General features: G+C 43.3%; 1 protein-coding gene and 1 long non-coding RNA gene across 10 annotated transcripts in view; one reads left to right on the forward strand and one right to left on the reverse strand.

The window, feature by feature from the left end:
- The window catches only part of LOC142604383 (uncharacterized), a 34,872-nt gene extending 13,004 nt beyond the window's left edge, over window positions 1-21,868 (reverse strand). For both annotated transcript variants that reach the window (XR_012838238.1, XR_012838239.1), the window contains exons 1-2: window positions 21,688-21,868; window positions 21,424-21,551 (exon numbers count right to left, since the gene is read on the reverse strand). This is a non-coding gene — a long non-coding RNA (uncharacterized LOC142604383). The remainder of the gene's footprint in view (window positions 1-21,423; window positions 21,552-21,687) is intronic.
- Window positions 1-23,533, forward strand: part of TMEM94 (transmembrane protein 94) — a 53,088-nt gene that overhangs the window by 15,535 nt on the left and 14,020 nt on the right. For 7 of the 8 annotated variants that reach the window (XR_012838237.1, XM_075770562.1, XM_075770565.1 and 4 more), the window contains 16 exons: window positions 5,038-5,157; window positions 5,843-5,970; window positions 6,568-6,704; window positions 7,382-7,578; window positions 8,372-8,523; window positions 9,151-9,253; window positions 9,567-9,653; window positions 10,170-10,286; window positions 14,075-14,131; window positions 15,970-16,074; window positions 16,694-16,858; window positions 17,093-17,302; window positions 17,449-17,764; window positions 18,491-18,664; window positions 21,875-21,977; window positions 23,216-23,433. Coding sequence is in view for 7 of the 8 variants with exons in the window: in XM_075770562.1 (XP_075626677.1) it covers window positions 5,038-5,157; window positions 5,843-5,970; window positions 6,568-6,704; window positions 7,382-7,578; window positions 8,372-8,523; window positions 9,151-9,253; window positions 9,567-9,653; window positions 10,170-10,286; window positions 14,075-14,131; window positions 15,970-16,074; window positions 16,694-16,858; window positions 17,093-17,302; window positions 17,449-17,764; window positions 18,491-18,664; window positions 21,875-21,977; window positions 23,216-23,433 (2,389 nt within the window). In the remaining variant the exon portion in view is untranslated. The remainder of the gene's footprint in view (window positions 1-5,037; window positions 5,158-5,842; window positions 5,971-6,567; window positions 6,705-7,381; window positions 7,579-8,371; window positions 8,524-9,150; window positions 9,254-9,566; window positions 9,654-10,169; window positions 10,287-14,074; window positions 14,132-15,969; window positions 16,075-16,693; window positions 16,859-17,092; window positions 17,303-17,448; window positions 17,765-18,490; window positions 18,665-21,874; window positions 21,978-23,215; window positions 23,434-23,533) is intronic. The other variant, XM_075770567.1, reaches the window with a different exon arrangement.

The raw sequence follows: 23,533 nt of genomic DNA on the forward strand, positions 1-23,533 counted from the left end.
CAGACAAAAAGCATAATTGGGACCAAATAGATAGGTAATAAAGGGCAACTTTTGCCAAGAGTGGCCTGTACATTGGCTTTCTGGCTACCTCTGTATCGTTCTGTAGCATGGCTGTGCCATTTCAGGCACTTTGAACATTAACTCAGCAGCTGCAGTTGGACAGAGCTGTAGCATACTGATATATAATTTGCTTTAGAACAAGAATAAATCCCTCTGTAGCACTAGCCTGCTGAAAGAAACATTGCCCCAAGAAATTGCATGCTGTCATGCGTATGATGTCTGCCATACTCTCTGATGAGACCCAAAGAACCCCACTATGGGTCATATTGTGCCTTATCCTGAGCAAGGATATGACTTACAGTACTAAATGCAAATGTATTTGGTGGAGTTACTCCTTCTCATGTGTTTTTGAAACTGTGAATAATGCTTACATTTCAGGAGGTGTAATCCCTGAAGTAGATTAATAGTGTGCAAAATGTCATTGTTAAATTAAAAACTGCCTTCTTGTTTCTGCAAAAGAATGCAGAATAGCTCTCAGAAAAAGGAAGAATATTCTGCTGCCCAGTTGCCCGCCTCCAACTGTTTGAAGAGCAATTGAGTAGAAGTGTTAAAAAAGGGGCCCAGTGTGTGCAGCCTGGGAAGAGGGAAACAATCTGACAGCTGCCTCGTAGGGGTGGAACTGCAGTCTATGAAAATTGAAGCTTCTAGCAAATTTTCTGTTTTCTGTTCCCTTATTTGCTTAAACAATCTTTGTAAAGGCAGTTACATTGAAGTGTACAGCAGTCTTGGTGAGAAGCCCTTATTCTGCAAGAGACTGAATCAACAGAGGATGGAGGATGATTCAACCCACTTTGCTCAGTTGAATCAACTTAGGTGTCTACAGAAGCAGTTGGCAGGATGAATTCTGTAAAGCATAGAATATATTTGTGCTCCAGTATTATTTAAAGAAATGTTTGGCACGTGATACACCACCACATATTATATCAACACGTATTGGTACAACAAATAAATAGGCTACTGTGGATGTGTAATGGGTGTATGAAAATAGGACTTAATTATACTAATATTTTGTGTCCATTTCTTACCTGTATACATTCTGACCTCTGCTTGTTTGTTCCTTTTGAAGGAAGAAACAAGACCTCTATCTTTCATCGGATAGCAGAGAGTGTGATAAACTTTTAAGATATTCTTGGAATGGTTCTATGTGTAAAAGAACAGGATGGGGAATTTTAGGAGGACAGATCAGGAACCAGTAGCGATTTTGTGTGAGGATGAAGGTGGGCTGCGGGAAGCAGACATGAGTAGGTGGTGATGCTCAGGAATAGCTTCACATTGTGTGAGGAAAAATCAGAAGATAACCACTCTTTTCCTACCTATCAATCTGAAAACACTCCTGCAACCCATGAGGATGGAAACCTTTTTGCTGTGAGCCAGGCAAGGCTACAGATTTAAACAAGCTCTCGAATCATGGACTATTTGCCAACTAATTCCCCCTGCCAAACTATTGAGGGCCGACTGAGAGGAGAAGGCAAAGAGAAGTCTACTGATTCTGTGGCTCCCCATCTCCTCACTCTGAGCTGCTGCTTGTCTTCTTCCTGAAGAGCCAAACCAGCTCCTAAACCTGAGCATTTGTTAGATCTAGCTCAAGTTCCCTTCCCCTGTCATTTGCAGGCAAGCTAAGCAGTAATTTAACATTTAGGATATTTACTGGAAGTGGAGAAATGAGGAGCCCATTCACTCAATTTCATCTTCCCATCCAGTCTGCACCTCAGCACATTCATTCCCTCTAGAAAATGAAATCACATGTACAAAAAAAAAAAAAATCTCCTGCACTGTGCGCTTTTTCCTTAGCAGCCATCCTGCAGATGAGAACTGAGAGAGACACATTATCGTCTGCAAGGAAGAAGGTTGCAATCATCCTGTGTTTACCTGGCTTGAGTCACGCCTCTTGGACTAAGGCTGTGATAGCCGGAGCAAGGGTCGGCTCCAGAGGAGCCATAAGTGCACTTAGAGGCTCATATGCTCTCCAGCCTCTCGGGGCAAAGGAGGAAACAACTGTTCATTTTCTCCTCAGGATTTTTTCCCTTTAGGCATGGGCAAAAGGAAAGTATAGCTTTTTAAAATGCCTTCTGATACTCATCAGGGGTTTGTTTTCACTGTAACCTGGAATTTACTGTCTGTCTTGACTTTTTTTTTTTTTTTGTTCTTCAGAGGAAGACCTGTGCTAAGGCACTGGGTGGGAAAGTGTCTTGCTGGGTTTGTTTTGACCTGAAAATTAGTGGATTACTCTTTGAATACAACTCTCCAAAACAAAGATGTGAATGTTGACGTTTTTGTTAATGAGCTGACACCTCCGGTGAATGGCTTCTTCACCCTGGGGTGCTCGCCTCCTGTTTTGTGGCAGGAAGAGCACTTGCAGCTGATGAAAGGCTGGAAAGATCCCTCTGGGACAGCTTAAGAGTGCCTAGGTTTGCCATATAGAAAGGTTTACTTTAGGGCATTTGAAAAATGCCTCATTAGCAGTTGATGACTTAGCAGGGCAGCTCTTGTTTCGAAAACCTGCAGCTGCCCCTTGCCAGGAGCTCAGGGTGGCTCTTCTTGCCTGTCCCTTTCATTCCTTGGTTCCAAGCACTTTCCCTTGATGCTCATCGGCACTAGGTTATCTGAGTCACTGCATGCAGCCTCTCACTCACCTTATTACAGTGTTTATTTACCAGTCCGGCTCTGTCTCCTTTGCTGAATACTCCATGTTTGGAAGTGTCGGGATGGGTGTTTAGCAATCCCTGCCCTTCCTGCTGTTCTTCCTCCGCAGCCCGGCCACACTCTGCACTTGTTCTTTCTCACCTGCTACAGCCACCTTCCTTTGTGGCTGCCCTTACTTTGACGGATACTACAGCAAAACAGTAACTCCTGTGTAAGGACTGGAGCAGGTGTGCAAGTATTTCAGGAACCTTTTTGATTACCTCTGGATTTGCTGCCTTTTTCTGCTGGCTACCTGCTATGATGTGGCAGTTTGTCTTTCCAGGCAGTGTGTGACTGCACTAGATGTTGGCATTAAGTGCAGCTTTCCTCATTTCTTCCGTAGCTCTTGATGTATCCATTGGAACTGGCTCGGTGTCTAAGCAGACGTTGCTTTTCTGTTGAAGACCCTCTTATTATTGCTGCCTTTCTTTCTGTGTCTTTTATTTTATCTGTCTGCTTTCCCTTTGTTGGAGAGGATGACTGCTTTTGTGGGTGCTTTTCTATGCCCCAAACAGCCAGCAGTCAGCGGAGAGAGAGAAATCTTATTGTCAGTTGCTCCATGTTGCTCACAGGCACTCCTGTTTGCAGCACTCCTGTGGTGCAGCAGCATGTCTGTTGCCAGCTATGCTGCCTGCCATCTTCTCCTCTGGGAGTCTTTGAGAGACTCCTATGTTTAGTCCTGTGCTGATGTTACCTGGGCTGCTTCCAAGAACAACACAAACTGCTTCCTCTATTCCTAAAACTGACACAGAGAATGAAAACTACAGCAGGATTATTTTTAGTTCTGTAAAAGTGCAGCTGAAGCAGCATTGCTAGACTCTGCCTGGCCAGCATTTGCTGTTTCAAATTGTGCCTGATAGGTGGGGAGTGTGTGTGTGTGTGGTAAACGGTAGTTTGAAGAGTGTTTACCTTCTACTCCTTGACGCTTACAATTGTGGATTGGACCATCAATGCAAATGAGTCTGAAGTCTGAAATTAGTTTCCTGTACGTGTTCATCACGAAACCACTCAGTTAAGGAACGGGAAGAAAAGTGCAGATCATAGCTGAGCTGCATTTGCAGAGCAGGGTGCGAGCATGCAGGTCCTGAAGAGCAGAGCTGCTGCAGTTTGAGACCACGGTGGATTTGGCAGGGCTGGGAAGAGCTTGTGACTGCAATAGCAGGAAGAGCTGCAGCTCCTGCCTGAGCTGTATTTGCTGGGTTGTGTGTCGCACTGATGGGGACCGGAGGGGGAAGCTTCCTGCCTGCTTTGTGTTCAGTGGTTCTGTACTCTGTAAACAGTATGATACACCTGAGCATTTCTAACATGCAGGATATCCTATGCGCCGTACGCCCTCAGGGTGTTTGTATTAAAACATGAAATGCAAATGAGAACTTTTATTGACCAGTTCCCTGATAGCTGCTGTAGCCCTCTCATGGACACCTGCCTGCTTTTCCTTGTTGATTCCCTTTCAGTGATCTGGTACCCACAGTACCTCTCAGCAGTCTCTGTGATTTGAAAGGAAGGTAAGTGCTTGTGTTCTTGCTCCAGAAATGCAAGCCTTTACCCTACTTTCTTGTTATCAGCATTAGATGGCATGCTCTTGGGTTGCGTCTTTTCAGGCTGCTGCCTCTTTGCTGAAGAGTGAGGGAAGTCTGGACTCTGTGTGCTTCCATAGACCTGTATGTTCACACAATCCAGCACTTAAATTTCCAGTGCTTTCTTTTGTAAAAGGAGGAGTTGATGCTGGCATCCTGTCTCTGCCTGAACTGGTGCATTGATTAGCACTTAAATCTGGGAGGTTCTGTGTCAAAGTAGCCACAGAGGCAGGATTCATAACCAAAAATTCATAAGGAGCAGATATCAGATATTGTTAGAATTGCAGATATTCTACTACTTAGTTGTTATTACTGTTGGAAAAATCCATCCTGTAGCATTAAAATTCTACCATAACTGTGTTCTGTTGTCTCTACAAGCTGATACCAGTTTAGCCTGCATAACAACCTGGGAGCTGAGCAGCCTCCCTTTGTATTGTCCCCAGCCTCTACTGATCAGAATCTTGTTTCACAGAAATGACTTGGTATTGTGGTTCGATAAAGCACAGTTAGAACTGGCTTGTTTACCTGATGTTATCTAGACGCTCTAATTCCAGCCAGCAGTCTAAAGTTCACAGAAGGGAAGATGATTTCAGGAAAATGGAGAATCAGACTGGTGCTGATGAGTGCAGGGCATTCATGGTAGGGTGCACAGTCAGCCACCAGGAAGAAGCCCAAAGAGAAAACAGGAAAGCACTAAACTGTTTTTCTGGCACTTCAGGATGAGATGACCTCAAGTTTGGGCCTTACCACAAAGAAAGCCCTCACGATTCTGAGAGACCAGTTGTCAGCACTGCTGGATGGGCATCAGAAGGAACAGAAAAAAGGGAGTTCATGGAAGGTGAGGCACCAGACAGCACAAGGTTGCGCACTCAGTCTCCCCTTCTAAAACTAAAGCTGAAGATAAACCAAAAGTTGGCTGCATTCCCTCCCAGACTGCTGCTGCAGAGTGTCTTGGTGTAGAACTGCCAAAGTCCTTGGGACCAAAGCAAGGAATTACCTAAGGGTATGTTTTTCTCAGCACTTCTCTCCTGGATGGTGGAGCTCTACAGGAGCTTAGCTTCACCTGTGAAGTATCTAAGGGCTTCAAGAGCCACTGATGGCAGTGTGCCTAGGGAGTCCGTATCAGGTAGACAGAAAGAGCTGCAAAGCTCAACAGTCTCCCCTTGTCCACCATGTTTGTCTGGCATGTGTGTTGCATACAAAGTGCTAGCATTTATGCACAGTACTTAAAAGTGTTCCTTGCTTGGTTAGTGACAATGGGGCAGCCTGACACAGAAGCCTTTTCATTCTTTCAAGCAAGAGTAGAGCAAAGAGTGTTCACCCAGAGTCGCCAGCTGAGCAGCCATTAGTGCTGTAGCATTTGCATAACTGATCTGGGATGCTCTGTATCATTTTTAGAGGTTTTACAAAGTTGTGTTCACCCTGGAGTGCAACTGCTGCCTTCAGCGTTTCTCACTCTGCTTTTTCAAATGTCTGGCTCTGTATTTCATGAATGCTGACTGTCTGCTGCTCTCCTTTTGTAGGAGGTGTGGAGGAGCAGTTTTCTGTACCATGGTAACCGTTGCTCCTGTTTTCACTGGCCTGGTGCATCTCTGATGCTTCTGGCAGTGCTATTGCTGCTGTGCTGCTATGGGAGCCAGCCACAGGGGAGGTAAGCAAAGTCATCCTATACTGGTTAGCTGAAGTAAGGTTTATTATCGTCTTGACACTGTCTGTGGTTGACATAACAGTGTTGTCCCTCATTTTGCCTAAACATCTAGACATTAGCATACTCATAGTGGTGATTCTGTCCCTATCGGTCCCTTTTGCAAAACTTCAGCCAACTTAAATCTACTTCTAATAGACCCATAGAGTTTCCTATGAAGAGATTGAGATTTTTTTTCTACAGCGTTCCTAGATCTTGAAAAATCCTAAGGCATTATCATATTTAGGAAGGATTTTGAAACTGGAGAAGTTAGTGGCTCATAGAAGTTATGGTGCTGTCACATGTGCCATAGCATGCCTTGACCGTATTTGTAAGGGTATTACAATTGAGATGAGTCCTTTCAGACTTGTCTGGTGGGATTATTCTAAAGAAATAGTGTGATCATAGCTCCCTTGCTTTTCTTTTTTAGCCATAAGTCTGTGGGATTTAGGAATAAACAGCCAAGCAGGTGTGCATTTATCTCTGTGGGCGGTTGGCAGAGTATTCTGCTCATTTACTCAAATCTCATCTGCTTTCTGCTTTCTTCTGTTTTGCTGTGCAAAGCCAAGGTGCTGAGATAGTTAATGCACTGGCACTCTTCCTCCTTCTCCTCTTGGATCTCTTCATGATCGGGCGTCAAGAGGGGCTGAAGTGCAGAGAGGTGGAGAGGAGACTTCAGACAATCATTGATAAGATAAATGGTGAGGTCTCATTCATCTGTTCCTCATTTGCATTTGTGTTTTTCTCCCATTGGATTTTTCTCCAAACCTGATCACATACGTTACTAATTGAGCTTACTAGCCTTCCCTTATGTTACACGGAAACAGGCTGTGAGAATTGTGTCCTACTCATGCCTGTCCTGTAGAATAGTTATTTTGAGCTGTCATGTGGCCATGTGCTTCCATTCTGTGTGTTATCAGGTAGGCGTCTGTTATGTCTGTGCTTTGGAGTAATTCGAATCCTCAGTATCTTACAAAAATATCTGCCTTGTAGCAGATGATGAGAGAAGAATACGTGGGGTTGTACCACAACATAGAACAGAAGGAAATAAATTGCTGCTTGTGAGCATCGTCTCAATGTGGGCTCTTGAACCTGAGGAGGCAGTTCATTTCAGTGCAGCAGTTTTAAGGACAGCCTTTAGCTTTTCCATTGTACAAGTATGTATTTAAGGTTATAAAATGACTATGTTTAGTTGTTAATACTGAGTGGAGAGAGAGGGGAAAAGCCATCAAGGAGAAAGAGAGAGACGATAAAAGATCGTGGGAATGAACTGAGCTTGGCATTGGAGGACCTATAGCCGCTACAGGATGTAAATTGTTGTGTGATTGGCCCCTCCAGAGTTGTTATCACTTGATTCTTTCACACTTTATGCTTTCAGATACACTTGGCAAAGAGGTGAAATGGCCAGACTCCATGTACCCTGACCTTCACATGCCTTATGCCCCATCCTGGTCCCTTCATTGGGCCTACAGGGATGGTCATCTTGTCAACCTGCCTGTCAGCCTGTTAGTAGAAGGAGATGTCATTGCTTTGAGGCCAGGCCAGGAGTCATTTGCTTCTCTGAGAGGGATTAAGGTAACTTGCTTGTCTTATTTCCCTGGCCTGTACCAATATATTTCCCAGGATTTTTGTGCTAATACTCTTAATTCCCAGTGTACAGATTATTGGAGTGTTTGATTTCTTCTGACCTTGAAAATGGTTTGAAATTGCAGTTTAGAAAAGGACGGTGCTTTCCTACTCAGTCTGCATCTTCTCTATGAACTCCCAAAACCAATGGACAGGAGACACTAACGTGATACTAAGGCACCATGTTTCCACCTCTTCAGGTCAAGGGCGAAATGTAATGTGCAGCTGAATATAAGTGGAGTGAATCTAGCCAGTAGGATGATATGACATACAAACCCCCTACTTTATCCTGGGTTTTGTGTGGACAAATAAAGTTTGTCTGCTTTTACCTTCTCCTTACTACTGATTCATGATAAAAAAAGATAATATAAACTACCTGGTGTAGAAGTAAATTAACAAATCAATTACAAGATCTATGCAAAGATTTTGCTGCTTGTTGAAGATCGGAAAAAGTTTAAAGCTTGAAATTTACATTTGTTGTTTTTTATCGTAACTTTCATTCCAAATGCCCATTTTCATGAAATAAAATGTGCTTGAACACAAGCATTTAATTTTGTTTCAAGTTTGAAGCAATAGTTCAGCTAATGAATTTTTGAGAGCTGAGGGAGAGACCTGTGACAAACATGTATTGTGTCACTTGCAGTGGGAGGGATCCTGCCAGACTAAACCTCTAGCCCCTCACAGCAGGGTTCCACCGAGGCCCTGACTGTGCAGCCTTTGGGCGCTCTCGCTTTTTTCCTAGGATGATGAGCACATAGTTCTGGAGCCAGGAGATCTCTTTCCACCTTTCTCACCTCCACCCTCCCCAAGGGGAGAAGTGAAGAAGGGACCTCAGAACCCTCAGCTGTATCGTCTCTTCCGTGTCTTGAAGACCCCAATAATTGATAATGTCAGGTGGGTTAAATACAGCGCACAATGCCTGCACAGCTTGTCTGTGTCCTTGTTGCTGCCTTGTGTCGGCAAAAAATGAGACTTACCAGTCCAGGACAGGAATTTTCAAATATGCTGTGCTGTGTTTTCTTTATTACCTGGGAATGCTCTAAGTATCTTACTTTCTGTCTTCAATTGTCTTCCTTAACTGGTAGGCTAATATGTAAAACCACATATGTGCTAAGTGTTACTGTTCAACTCATTACTTTCCAACTAAATTTGAACGATGCAGGGACGTCACAGATTTCATGCATTTGATTTAACCATGATGATTACCATATCACTGGCTATCTCCTTTGGTCGGAGACAGAGAAATGTGAATGTTCTGTACAAGTATCAGTACACATTGGGGCAACGGAGCCTTCCTGTTAAGCGGGTGAGGAGACCTGGGGAGTTTGCTCAACAGCACTGCAAATTTGCCATGGCAAGTGCAACTGTTATTGTAGAACTTGGCTTCTCTTTTGACAGTCATCCCTCATAACACAGGGTGAATGCAGTGTTCTAATCAGGTCTACTAGGAGGTTTATATCTGAGGAGAGTGCAGGGTTAGAGTTTGGTTGCTGAAATTTCAAGCTGTTTTCCATTTTTTAGGTGGTGTCTGGAAATGGCTTTGTCACGTCCTGTGACAGCCCTGGATAATGAGAGATTCACTGTACAGTCAGTGATGCTGAAATATGCTGTCCCTATTGTACTGGTAGGTCTCATTTCAAGCCTTTGTTGTTGAATATAGCCATGTTTTGTCAATAAAAGTGAAGAATTTGCAGCCATCAACAGGAAATTGTGGCCAGGCCCTAACTCATGCAGCCGACTCTGTGTGTACCTTGGGTAGTTCAGAGAAGCAAAGATGCTGAGCCATCTAGCAGTGAGAGTGGAGGGAGGAACTGCAGCAGCAGACCAAGTATATCTTCCAGACTTTCCCAGGGCTGAGAATGTTACAAGGCTGTGAAAACTCCTTCCCTACAAGTACTAGTAGTTAGCTGACAGTGTCATCTCTGTTTGAATCACAGGCTGGCTTCCTGATCACCAATGCTGTGCGCTTCATTTTCAAAGCTCCTGGAATTGCTTCTTGGCAGTACACTCTTCTTCAGCTACAGGTAAAGGAGAGCTTTGAGCTCCACTACATCTCCTCCCCAGAGCACCACTGAGACTGATTCCCTCCCTCATCCTATGACAGCATCCTGTGCACGCCTGTGTGCATGCTGGACCCCAGAGCTCTCAGGGGAGCAGGACAACAACTCTACCCTGGCCATTCCTCCTAGACTGTCCTTCGCATTGTTTGCTCTCGCTCACTTGCCATATATATGTGTGTGTGTGTGTATGGTATCCTTTGCCTTTAAACTTGTAAGAGTTTATGCCAAATTCAGCAGGAAAACCAGCTGCAAGTTGGTGTGATTTATTCACGGCCTCCTTCATTACAAACCCCTAAGGGTGTGTGTGTCTCCCTTCCTGTGCCTCTCTCTGCGTTTGCACCGCTTCCAGTGCAAGCAGTCTGCTTCCTTCCTGCCATTGCCTTTTACCCATCCTCTCACTGCGGTGGAAAAGATGTCATGTGAGAGATCTGACTTCTTGTTGTCTCTGTGCTTGCTGGTGATTACAAACGTTCTTTTCAGGTGAATGGTGTCCTACCCATCCTTCCGTTGCTCTTTCCTGTCCTGTGGATTCTTGCTACAGCCTTCGGAGAAGCCAGAGTGTTGGCCCAGATGAGCAAGGCCTCATCGACTTCACTGGTAGGTATCTCTCCACATCAGACCATTGCAGAGAAAAGAGCAGGAGATGAGAAGGGCTCTGTGAAGTGAGCACAGTGAATTCAGCAGATGTGTCCACATAATTGTAAAAACTTGTTGGATCTTTGGTTGTCTCAGCTGTGCCCTCTTCCTGGAGCACAGCGTGGCTTCTTCTTGAACAGATGTTTTAATTTTTTCAACCTGTCTACAGATATCCCAAGGTGATAGGAAGCTCCAGTGATTCTGTAAATCTCTTGAAGGCATGAGCCATCTATCAGCTAAATACAATCTGTCAGAAGGGTTAACATGGAGATAAATGCCCTGTGGTGGCTGTAACTAGGGAACGTTTAGCCACTGCGAAGGAATGGGATACATGAGACCCTCTGCAATCCCCTCTTTTAACGTGTGGGCAGAACAGCCCTTTGCTGAGGCTTCGCTTGCAGGCATGGCCTTTGCAGCAGGTCGGGGCGTAAGAGGAATTTCTGGTGGTTGTGCTGGTTTGGGGAGTGGAGTTGGGTAGTCGATGGGTGCGTGATCCTGAACTGGATGCGCTGATGTGCGTCTCTTGTTCTCTCCTGGTGGCAGTGTTGGTGAGATGCACTGTGCTATGTTTGTCTTCTGTGCTGACTTCTGTTATTCTTGTACTTGGACAGAGTTACTCTTTCCTTCTTGTCCTTCCTTGGCCTCTGTGGCCCTGGGTTTGTTTTCTATTCTTTTCCGTATAGGTTGTACATGACTAAGCTGGCTCTGTCCTGGGAGGGAGGACATGTTATGTCCCTCAGTGGTGGTTGCACCTTTACCATCTCTTTTCAGTGTTTTCTCCACTTTACCTTTCCCATTCATTTTCAGCATCGTTTGGTTTCTGTCTTTGGAACCTTCCTCTTTCCCTTCAGTCCTTGCTATTTGGCTGGGAAAAGCCAGACCTCCTTGACTTCCCAGCTTCATCATTCTCAACATACCCATTTGCCCTGTCACTCATGCTTGCACCTTCCTTGTGTTCTTTCCTGTCTTCTCCTTTTTCTTGTCCAGGCAACTCACTCTGTCCAGCCAGCTCTTTCTGTGACATCTCAAACATGATCCTCCATCCTTGCTGCTTCAGAACAATGGTTGTGATGTGCCTTGGTCATTCTCCCCCTTGACTAGGGCAGTCTTCTCTTGGCCTCTCTATTTCACTCCTGCTTTCTCTCTACTCTGTTCAAAATGTAGCAGGTAAGACCCTCTTCCTCTGCAATCACTTGGCCTGTGTGACGCTCCTTTCCACCTTCTGTCCCCTCTCATCATGTTCAAGCTGTTTGATTCCCAGTTGTTTGAAGGCCATAGGTGACCCTCGTGACTGGTTAGTCAGACACTCTGCAGGACACAAACCAGTGGCCCCCTAAATGAGCCCTTGCCTCAAGTTGTATTACTACAGTTGGACTACAGCAGCATTCCTTTTAGAAAGGAATTTGATGTTGGTTTGAAAACATTCATACTGCCTTTTGTAGGTTGTTTCAATAATTATTTACCTTCACTGCTAAAAATGGGCATTCTGTGTTAGTGGGAATTTTTGTAGTATCTCATTTCCAGCCCTTGGAACATTTACATCTTTTGTCTCCTAGATTTAAGAGCACGTCAATCAAATTTCTGGTCTGTTGTAGCTACTCACATTCCCTTTTACCGTCTCTTTGGTTAAGTAAACAGTTTAAGCACCTTGAGTCACTATAAGCATGTTTTCCAACCCTCTAATCTTTCTCTTGGCTTTCCTCTTAGCTTTCTCCAGTGCCTCAAGATCACTGTAGAATAATGAATCTCCAAAACCCACAAAATATTCCAGTAACAGTTGTGCTTGTGCTAAATTTCAGAATAATTTGGACTTTCTACTCTATGTTCCCTTGTTAGTGCAACAAAGGATCATATTAGATCTTTTAGCCACTGCTTTAAATGGCCAGGCTTTGTTCAGCTGATAATCTACAGAGTTACTGCTTTCTAAGACAGAGTCCTCATTCTGTAAGTCCAACCTTCATTTTTGCTCCTAGGTATGCAACCTTACTTTTGTGCCTGTTGGTATATGCATGTTTTTTGCTTATTTACCAGGCAATCCATATTGTTCTGTAACAGTGGTCTGTTCTCTTTATTCTTGGACTCTGCCCCAACCTTTGTATAGTTTACAGGCTCTATCAGTAATGGTTTTTAGTTTTCTTTCAGGCTATTAACAAAATACCGAGAATTTGTCCCTGATTGAGCTAGTAACACATCCTATTGCAAATAATTCCTCAGTTTCTGTTCTATTTGGAGATAGTCTATTTCTAATATATTTCATATGGGCTCTATTTCTCCAGTATTACTCTAGTTTTTGTTAGAAAACCAGTAAAGTATTTTGCATCGAGTCAAAATACCAAGTGGTCTACCTCAAAAGCATTACTTTTATCAGTCAAATTTGTAATTTTGTCAAAAAAGATATCACAATAGTTTGATGAGATTTATTACTCATATACTTGTGGTGTTTGGCGCTGGTTGTATTATTCTACTTCTTTTAAATGGGTCTCATATTAGCTGCTCTGTTATTCTGTCTGAAATCAAAGTCTGTCTGGGGTCCTGTGGTAAATTGGTTTGTTCTCTTTACCCTTTTTAGGCATTGGCACCACATTAGCTTTCTTCCATTGCACTGGGACTTAATCCATGCTTCCAGCCTTGTGCAAAATCAGCAATAACAAAGTTCTCCAGACCTGCTAATTTAAACGTATTTACTTTCAGTAGGTAGTGTTAGAATGGAAAATATTTCGTAGTTATCATATGGTATGATTATATCACTGAATAAGGAATAGCAATATTTATTTAACATGTCTGCCGTGCCTGCAGTGTCATTTGCAATTTCACTGTCTTCAACAAGCAGTGGACAGGTTTTAATTACCTGCTGGTTTACTTTTCCTTATTTTTATGTTAATTTTTACTTCAATTTTCACTTCCACTCGAAACGGGACTTTTTATTTTTACTTTGGGATTGTTGCTTTTTAAAATTTTAATAAAATGTTGTTAAACAGTTCTTAATTATCCTTCATAGTTCTCAGTTTAAATTACTTCTGACAATTTTGTCTTCGCTTTTTTCAGCTTTGTTAAACTGATCCTTTTTAAAGTTCCAGATATATGTGTTATTATTTGGGGTGTCATATTTATATACAAATGTAATTGCCATATTCACTTATGCTTATGAATATACTTAAACTGCTTTTCAAAATTGTATCTACTGTGGAATTCCTTTGTGCTGGATGCACGAATTTTGAGTTAGTAAATTTCTCGGTGTAATTCCAAGAGCCCCATGGTAGTGCCCTGTTATAATTTCTTTTCATTTCCTATCCACATCCCATTCCCATCACCTCATTCCTCTGTGTCCGTTGTGTTCCAGGCACCTGCTTTTACAACCACTCTTCTGGCTCTCTTCTTTTAACTGACTCATATAGCTTAAAAACAGATCAGTCAATCCTGGCTCTTTCCATCTAAAAATAACCATCCAGAAAGAGCCGCCTCTGGGTCTAATTGCTGTTATTTTCTCTGTGGACATTTAGGTAATGACTGTGTGTTCTTCTGTGATGTACAGCACCAAGCACTTTGACTGTGCTTCACAAGCAGATAAAGGCATAGTTCATTAAAGACTTAATTGCTTTGATGAATTATTGGTCTGCCTTGGTATAGTGATTCCCGCAGAGCAGGACTCCTGCTTTCTTCTCTCTGAAGGCACAGTATTTAGGGAAGGATGTTCCTCATGACACATTTCTGAGCACGATTATAGTAACTGGTCTCTTCTCTTGCTGCAGCTTGCTAAGTTTTCAGAGGACACTCTCAGCAGCTACACAGAGATGGTATCTTCTCAGGTACTATTATTATGAATTGTTTTCTTCCATCTTCACTGCAGAACTTCATGATATCCTTTCCCTTCCTCTCTGATCTCCTGTTTGTTCCTAGACCCTTTTACTTGTGTCAGTTGTCCATTGTCACTCATTTGCTTCTTTAATTTGCTATGCATGCAGGTTGCATGTCTTTCCCCTGCACCTTCCCAGGTAAATGCTGCCCTGCTGACCAGAGATTGAAGTGACTTTGATACTGAGTCCAGTTGTGCTTTTCTGAATATTGCAAATGGTTTGAAATCAACTTGTGTCCTGAAGAAAGTACCTGTTTCAAGTCCTCCTGTTCCAGGAGTAAAATAAACTTTTTATAGTGTGTGTCAGAAAGAAGGGAAGTATTTTGCTTGTACCAGAAAAACCTCCTTCTTCAAGCCAAAACTAAAGAACAGAGGGGATGGCGATCAGCACCAAGACCAAATGTGAAGAGGGAACTATGGGATGTTCAGGCGTTTTAAAAGCTTGTTTCATAGGCTCCTTAACAAGCTTAAGCACATTACTAGTGTTTCCAAAGCTGGAGCAAATAAACATTCAGAAGACCTTTTTCTGGGGGAGGAACTGCATCTGGCCACTCTATAAATTGCATCATCCAGATTAAACAGGTGGGTAGAGGAAAGACACTTTTCTGTCTAATCTGGCATTAAGATTCCCCTTTCCATAAGGAGGCAGATGGACTCTAGGAGTGATTAAAAATCCCTAGATATTATAAGAATCAATTCATATCTAGCTCCTTGCTCCCAGCCACACAGAGGAGTGCACATGGATGCACACACAGACTGCTTCCTTTGCTGAATATTTTGTTGTCTTTCCGTGACAGTTCATCATTTAGCTGAGATGATTTTCAGGTGTTAAATGGGAGTGACTTTCCTTGCTGAAAAGATCTGCTTCTTTCCTTTTGTACCTCTGTAACACTTTTGCTTATGAGAAACTGGTTTTAAAAAGAGCTTTTTTTTCTTCCTGGTGATAGCTCATGATTGTTTTGCGTTTGAGCTTATGATTGTACTAACTCTTAGGATCTTAGGAACTTGATCTAAGGAGCTTTCGGGGAAGTGCTCTGCAGTGACAGCATTCCATAACAGCAGCAGTAAAATAACACTGTGATGCAAACCTGGTTTTGCTGGCTTTTGGAGTGCACAGAGAAGAACATACAGCTCTGGTGCTTGGCTTGATTGCTGCCATCCAGACTCCTCTGAAACTTTTTTGTGTGGAAGATGAAGGGCACCAAATCGACATTTTCATTTTGCAAAATATCCCCTTCTTTCAGTTTATTACCATTTTGATTACAACTCATTTGTAATGATGGAGTAGTCAGGTCACCTTGGCTTTATTTCCAACATTGTCACTGCCTCAGTAAGTAACCTTGAGCAAGTCACCTTGCCACAGTGACTCCATTTACCCAACTTGCAGCATGGTGATTGTAAGCTTAAGGCCTCAAACTCTATAATCCAAGGGGATGAGATTTACTCTAGGAAAAAAATACTAAAAGGTAACAACTGATTGACCCCAAGTGAAGTCACTTCAGAAATCCTTCCTGTGTTTTTGGATAGACAAAGGTAGTTTCAGTGAATTCTCAATTCAACAATCAGACTGACTGTTAGCATCCTCTGGAAGGGGGAGGAAAGACCTTTCCCTTGAGAACATCAGCACCATATCAGTTAACAGGTTCCCACGGAGACCAATGTTTATCTTACAGCGTATCACTGTATTGAACCTGAAAGCAGGTAATGTCATACTCCCTTTTTTCCTTCTCTCCCCTCATCTTTCACTGAATGAGTCTTTAATTGGCTGGTGTCCTCTGCTTCCCTCGGCAGGAAATGATACGCTGTATCTGGAGCCACTTCCTCTGTGTTTTAAAAGGCAAATCCCCAACTCTGAGCTTCACTTCCAGCTTGCTCCATAGTCTGGGATCTGTCACTGTGAGTATTGCGGGGTTGTCAGAAGGAGAAGCCCTACGTGGATGCTTCACTTGCATCATTCATATTGTCCTTCCCTGAGCATAGACTCTTAGCAATCAGTTCACCATGCTGGAATTAGAAACCCCTCAGGCACCTTTGTAGAAGAGTTTAAAACTGTCTTGTCTTGTCTTGTCCAAGCAGCACATTTACAGGCTAAAACAATGGTTAGAGATACTCTGTGGCATCTAAAAGGGTGTCTGTATTTTCCAGCTCTGGTTCTGGTCCCATAACCCTCTTGACTCCTGTTCAAGAACCAGCTGGTTCGGGTCTGATAAGGTACTAGCTAGTGAAACAGGTTCAGTTGTTGCTTCCTTCCCATGGTCTTCGTGACTAGTTTTACAATATCCTGAGATAAAATTGCAGTTAACCCATCAATCCTGCTAGAGCAAGGAATTCTCAGATTTCTTGAAAGGTTATTAGGTGCAGTTTCTTAAACAGAAGGTTGGTGAAGGGGCGAAGGAGAGACTTGTCTATCCTCCCATGTATTTATTAAACTTGTGATATTTACAACTGTGTATGAACACTGAGACATGTTTTCACTGAGATTTTGCTTTCTTGGGGGTGTTGTGGGATGTTCTAGGTGCTCTGCTGTGTAGACAAGCAGGGGATTCTTTCCTGGCCAAACCCCAGCCCAGAGACTGTTCTCTTCTTCAGTGGGAAAGTGGAACCACCTCACGATAGCCATGAAGATCTGACTGATGAGCTCTCTACACGGTCCTTCTGCCATCCTGAGATGGAAGATGAGGTGAGGGATATGTAATCCATAATGTAGTATGTTTGACTGACATGCACAACGTGGTGTTATAGAGGGGACCCTGTGCTTGCAGAGAAGTCCTGTGCCATAATTCTTTGCTTAAAAGATAAAGAAGCAGCAAGGATGAGATCCTCTTCTACAGGAGTCCTAAAGCAGCATGTGAATCAGTAGTGGCTCATGTTCAACCACTGAATCACCACTGTTCATTCTGTTTGTCTCTCGCAGCCCCATGAGAGAGATGCTTTGCTCTCTGGTCCCCTGGCAGACACAGTCCACATGACCAATGAGCAAGAGAGGAACAACTGGTCTGGTGACCCTCCAAAGCCTCCCGATGCCCATGCCCACCGAAAGCCAAACAGCAGAAGCAAGCATCCCTCTGGGTCCAATGTGAGTTTTAGCAAGGACACGGAGGGTGGAGAGGAGGAACATACTCAGGTAAGACATCCTGAAGAGGCACAGAATTAGTCTTCTACAGACTTAAATCTGTAGAAGCTCCCTTTTTGGGAATTTAATTGGGAATTCCCTGCGGGATTCTAGGCTCAAGCTGTAACCAATTAGAATTTTCCTGTCTGTTGGACCAGACCGTTGGTGACAGCGAAGTGTTGGCTTGTGAGGCTGAAGACTTTGTGTGTGACTACCACCTTGAGATGCTTAGCCTGTCCCAAGACCAGCAGAACCCCTCCTGCATCCAGTTTGATGACTCCAACTGGCAGATGCACTTGAATTCCCTCAAGCCTCTGGGCCTGAATGTGCTGCTCAATCTCTGCAATGCCAGTGTGACCGAGCGTCTGTGCCGCTTCTCTGACCACCTCTGCAACATTGCCCTCCAGGAAACTCACAATGCCGTGCTTCCTGTCCATGTGCCCTGGGGCCTCTGTGAGCTTGCCAGGCTAATAGGTAAGGAGAAATTGGATGAGCAGACACAGAGAAATCAGAGCTGTCAGTAGACAATCCTTAGAGAGCACAAGAAAAGTATTTCCTTAGTCCTGGTTACTGAGAAAGTGGAATTACAGGGCTGACTCTGTTGTTCAGTTGCCAAAAAAGTCTGTTAAAGAGGTTGCTTTTGGCAAGTTCTGACATTGTAGACACTATCAAAGGAACAAATGTCATCAAGGGTATTTCCAGCCAGCCCTGACTAGGCTTGGTATTCTTCTGGCTCGAGTCTGCCAATCTCATCAGGAGACAAAGAATAGCTGCTAATGGACAGATAGCTGCCCTGTTTTTACAGTAATGCTTTACCAGGAATTTGGGTATAAATGATGTGAGGTACCTTAGCTTGTTTTATGGTAAAACCAAGGCATAGGGGAGGTAGGAGATTAGAGACAACACTAGGATTAAAATCTGGAAGCTCTGCCTGTCCTTCAGTGTCATAGTTCCTCTGTTCAATGAGCCAGAAGCATGAAAGTTGTAATTACTAATAACACCTAGTCCTTCTGAATGTTTTTCATCATAGATCTTGAGCCATTTTGGTGTAGATGCACAGTGAGCACAGCTCACCTGCCTGTTGCTGGGGAGATGTCAGAATGAGCACAGGCAAAGTGGATGGCATAGAAGCAGGAGAGAGGCCCTTTCTTTTCCTTTGGTTAGAGCCTTATTTTTCTCCTCCTTACATTCATGTTTCAGGTTTCACACCAGGTGCTAAAGATCTTTTCAAGCAGGAGAACTATTTGGCCTTGTACCGCTTGCCAAGTGATGAGATGGTTAAGGAAACAATCCTGGGGAAGCTTTCATCAATCACCAAGAGGAGACCACCCCTGAGCCACATGATTAACCTGTTCGTGAAGGACACCACTACAAGTAAGGCTGCCCCTTTCTTTGGGCAACCATTTGGCACACGGGAGGATCTTTTCCACAGAGAACCTAGAAAATGTCAGACTGGAATGGTCGTGGAGTCCCTGTGGGGTGATAGCCTTGCTCTGCCTATGGCAAGTACAGATACTTGCTCAACAAACCTTAGTGATCAGTGCTATGGCATACTGAGGGGGGAATTCTTCCCAGCTTTGGCTCACTCCAGGATCATAAATAATTTTTAAAATTTATCTTAGAGCACATAGTAAACCTGTTTTCTGGGACCTTGCAGAGCAAGGTGGGGATTTTATTGGGTTTTGAATAGACTTCATTATGGTAGTGAAACTGATACTGCACAGGGTTGAATATTACTTATGGTTTTAGCTAATGATGCTCATCTTTCTGATAACCCAAATCATTATCTTCATGAGTTGTCTAGTGTATTATACGGCATACTCTGTTTCTATATTGCATACTAATGAGAAATCACAGAAGTCCTGTGCAAACTCATGGTGACCATGAATACACCACCTGAAGCCATGCTGATTTCTCCACTCCTACTCCTTCCTATTCTAATAGGACTGGGGTAGGATGGAAAGGATGCACAGCTGGGCACCATGGGGCCTTAAAGCACCTCAGCAAGATTTAATGGCTTGCCTGTCAGAGCTTTTAGTCTCTTCATAATACCTTAAATTGACTGAACTTGGCTCTCTGGAGTTGACATATGTTCAATATTGAATCTGAAATATGATTATTATGCTGGCCAGAGATTTACCAGGTAAACTCTTCTCTTGCAAATTTGTATCTTAATCTGGGGAAGAGCTTTTTCATTTGTCCTGATTGCTGCTATCTTGCCTTTGTGAGCAAGAATTTTTCTGATGCTAAGATTCTTAGTGGAGGGAAAAAACCTTTAATGTTGCCTCATTTCAACTCCTTATCCTCATTTTTAAACGGTTTAGTTTAGAGGCTGGAGCTCAGACGAATACGTGTGTGACCTGGATTGTGCTGTCTAGAGTAAATTCTAAGAGGAATTTTGCCAGCAGGGTTAGTTAACCATTGGAACACCTCTCACATGACAGTATTGTCCCTTGAAACTTTCTAAAATGTGTACAACCAGAAACAATGGGTTATGCAGATAATATTGTGTGAAATCAAATGGCTCTGTTTATGCAGAAGAGTCAGACCAGAGGATCGTAACTAACCTCTCGTGATACATTATTTGTGAATAAATCTTTGAACCCACCCACTCCCATGACATGTTGAAGTCAAAAGGAGATACGTAAGAAATTCTACAGCTGTAGCAGAAATAGGAGGTAGCTTATCTGTATGTTCCCTTGCTATTCCATTGAAATATGTGTCTCACCATCTGGCAGTGTTCATCCCAAATCCATAGTAACCACATGCAAACGAGGGGCTCACTGGCGTCTTCAGTGGAATAAAATGGCTTGATACCATCTCTGTCTTCCCTTGATAGAGCTGCACTCTTAGATTCCTTTTGCTCTGTCTCACTGGCTCAGCTGTAGTGTCTTGGTTCTTCTTAATGAGTCCCAGCAGTCATGAATGGCTAGTCATACTCCCCATCCTGTTTGTTAGTTTTCTCCCTTGTGCCAGAGAAATCCTGGCTTTCAAGTTCGTGATTTAGGAAGGGAAGAGGCTGAGCTCACTTTGCTGGCAATGACAGCTGAATGAACCCCTTCCAGTTTGTAGTGCATTCTGTCACTGTCATTTACCCCTTAGAAGGATTGTTGTGTGGGATGCTGATAATAATGAATAGGAAATGGATTGCAATTGCTGTCAGGCATGAACGTAGGGGGGTGTGTGGTCATCTGCAGGCTCTTGCTCTGTGCCCAGGGCATAGGTTTTGCATGAATCAATAAACAACTCGTTCCCTCTTTTCTAGCAAGGACTATCTGACCATAGGAGCAAGGTGGGAAGGATTAGGTGTTTATACAATAAAATTAACCAGAGCCCTGCACAAATACTCCTTTGTGTCCCTGAAACAGGCTCCTTCTTTAACACACAGCTCCTGTTCATCTTGGAGGTTTGTTATGCTGATAAACTTGGCGTGTGATGACTATTTATAGCAGAAAGCAGAGAGCTGCTGTGTTTTGGAAAATCCTCTGGTGTTCCTGAAGGTCCCTGCCTGGTTTGTGCGAGCGGATATTCTTGGCTCTTGATTTTACCAGCTAGTGTGAGCATTTGCAGTCAGCAACAATGCCTGCAAGAAGCCTTTGGGCTCATTTTTCTTGCAGTGATGTTTTTTTCATTAGATCAGCTTTGAAGCTGTTGGGGGCAAAGTCACAGAGCAGCTGGAGGGGGGAACCTAGACAGTGAAGTCTACGTGCATACAATGTTAATGTATCAGCGCTAATGAAAGGGAGCAGGAAGTGTGGAGGGGGAGGCAGCCCTGCGTCCTTTAACTTGTGTCCTGTGCTTGGGAACTGCATCAGGCAAGTGACATCACACACCTTTGGGAAACACTTTTTAACACCCCTGTCTACAAGAGGGAATTAAAGATTTTAAGTCTGTATTAAAAAGTAAAGTAGTGGTGGGAAAAAAACAGGACAAACTGTGGCGTCCATTGATTTTCAGTTCTTCCCTGATCACAACATGAATTACTTTTTTAGTGTCTGTTACGTTGAACTTTTGACCCATCCTGATTTAACACATTTTCAAGACCCTTTGTGAAACAAGCTGCTATCTAAGGGGTCACACTCTTAAATTAACTTCTGCTATTTGAATGGAAGGTATTCAAGAATAGCTCTTACCTTTTAGATCCTCGCCTGGGCTAAAATTGCGTGCATTTTCCAGTGTAGGCAGACTTTGATCCTCACAGGCTCATCGCTGGTGCTTGTACTCATGAGAGGATGCACACAGGAGTATCTTTTCTTCTGCTCTGTTGACTACAGGAGCAAGTTATTAGGAGCTGGAATGTTACACCGTGTAAGGGGAGAATAGGAACTGACTATGTGGCTCACATATCACAGCCTTGTTTGAACTCATGGTTAGACAAATAGCAGCTGAATACATACTATCCAGTCTTGAATAATTTCTTGATGCAGACTGAAGACATTCAACAGAGGAAAGCAGGTATCTGGAGTGCATCATGGCAGTTTGTGGGAACACTTGCTTTTAACAAATAAGGAAGTAGTTGGTATGCTATCCCTTTCCTGGGAGCCTCTACGTGTGATGCTGACTCATTGTTCTCCTACACTTCAGGCACTGAGCAGATGTTTTCTCATGGGACAGCTGACATCATCCTTGAGGCCTGCACAGACTTTTGGGATGGTACCGATATCTACCCCCTCTCTGGCTCTGACAGGTGGGCAGTTTTGTCATTTGGTGCGTTCAGGGGCTGCAGATAAATTGCAGAGGGAACCTGGTCACTCTTTGTTAAAATTCCCTTTACTGATGCTTGTTAAGCTATTTAATAGAAGCTTCAAGTAGGTTATGAACATGAGCCATCTCTGCTTATAATTAATTGTTATAGCAGCATAAGAGATAAGATAGCAACAAACTATATGCTGGACTGTAAGACTAAGCCACTTTGTACTGTATCTGTTAACATATTAGCCTCTTATAAGTGGACTCTGACTGTACTGTGTAATGGTGTAATGAATTATAATCAGGTCGTATGCTGGTGGCAGTGAATACTTTTTTGTTGTTCAAGGCAAATGCCTTGTCTTACATGAAATGCAAAGTGATTAATTCTACCTGCTCTTTACAGCTTCAATCCAATCCACCACAATGCATCATTCCCTTTTAGTCCTGCTGCAATATCTGACACTGTCTGTTGCATTTTCATCTGTAGGCTAAATTTTTGTTCCTGCTAGCAGAGCAGACCAGTAATGTTTAGTTTCACTGACTAGCAGCACATTGTTCTTCTAAGTCTGCTTATCCTCAGGTAGAAGAAAATTCTTGCTGGTCCTTTTTGGAATATTTATCATCTTAAAAGCCAATGAAAAATCCCATGTGTAGTCTAATTTGTTAACTTTGAGAGTTCAACTTAGAGCAGGAACTTTATGACATGCCAGTGACTGTTGACTGAACAGAGACTTCACATACAGCTCCTGGGACCCAAACTCTGAAGGGCAAGGAAAAAAAAATAGAAATAGGAGAAAAGTCTGTTACTGCAACTATCTCTGCCATGGATACTATTGCCAGAGTTGTCATTTCCTTCCTTGGTGTTTATCTCCCTACAGATAAATTCTCTCCGATGAATTAAGCTTCTGCTGTCATGCAGTGAACTTCCTTGGAGTCATCTGGCAGCCACATAGAGCATATTATATTAATAACTGTATTCAAAGAGTACTGTGTTCATACTCACCAATCTGATGAGCAAACAGAAACATACACCACTGTGTTTTTGTTGCCCTGTAGTGCCTCCAGCTTAGGGAATGCAAAAACAGTAAGGAGAGGATTTTTCAGAGTCTCTGACCACTCCTCACGGAATACATTTTTCCAAATCTCCAACCGGTGATTTCTACATTGAACTACAGTGTACATTGTCAGAAACACAGCACATTTCTGCTAACTTTGTTTTTTATGTCTTCCACATAGGAAGAAGGTGTTAGATTTCTACCAGCGAGCCTGCCTCTCAGGATACTGTTCTGCCTTTGCATACAAGCCAATGCATTGTGCCTTGTCCTCCCAGCTCAATGGCAAGTGCATAGAACTGGTGCAGGTCCCTGGGCAGAGTGCTATCTTCACATGCTGTGATCTCCCTGGGACGACCCCCATCAAACAGAGCAGTCGGAGGAATAGCTGGAGCTCAGATGGTATGTGTCTTTTGGGCTGTCTATAAAGATCTGCTGCTGGGCCAGATGCTTTCTGATCAGTCTAGAACTGCAAGAACATTGTTATTTGGAGCAGCGGATG

Source organism: Balearica regulorum, chromosome 18, assembly GCF_011004875.1.
Source record: "Balearica regulorum gibbericeps isolate bBalReg1 chromosome 18, bBalReg1.pri, whole genome shotgun sequence".
Lineage (NCBI taxonomy): Eukaryota > Metazoa > Chordata > Aves > Gruiformes > Gruidae > Balearica > Balearica regulorum.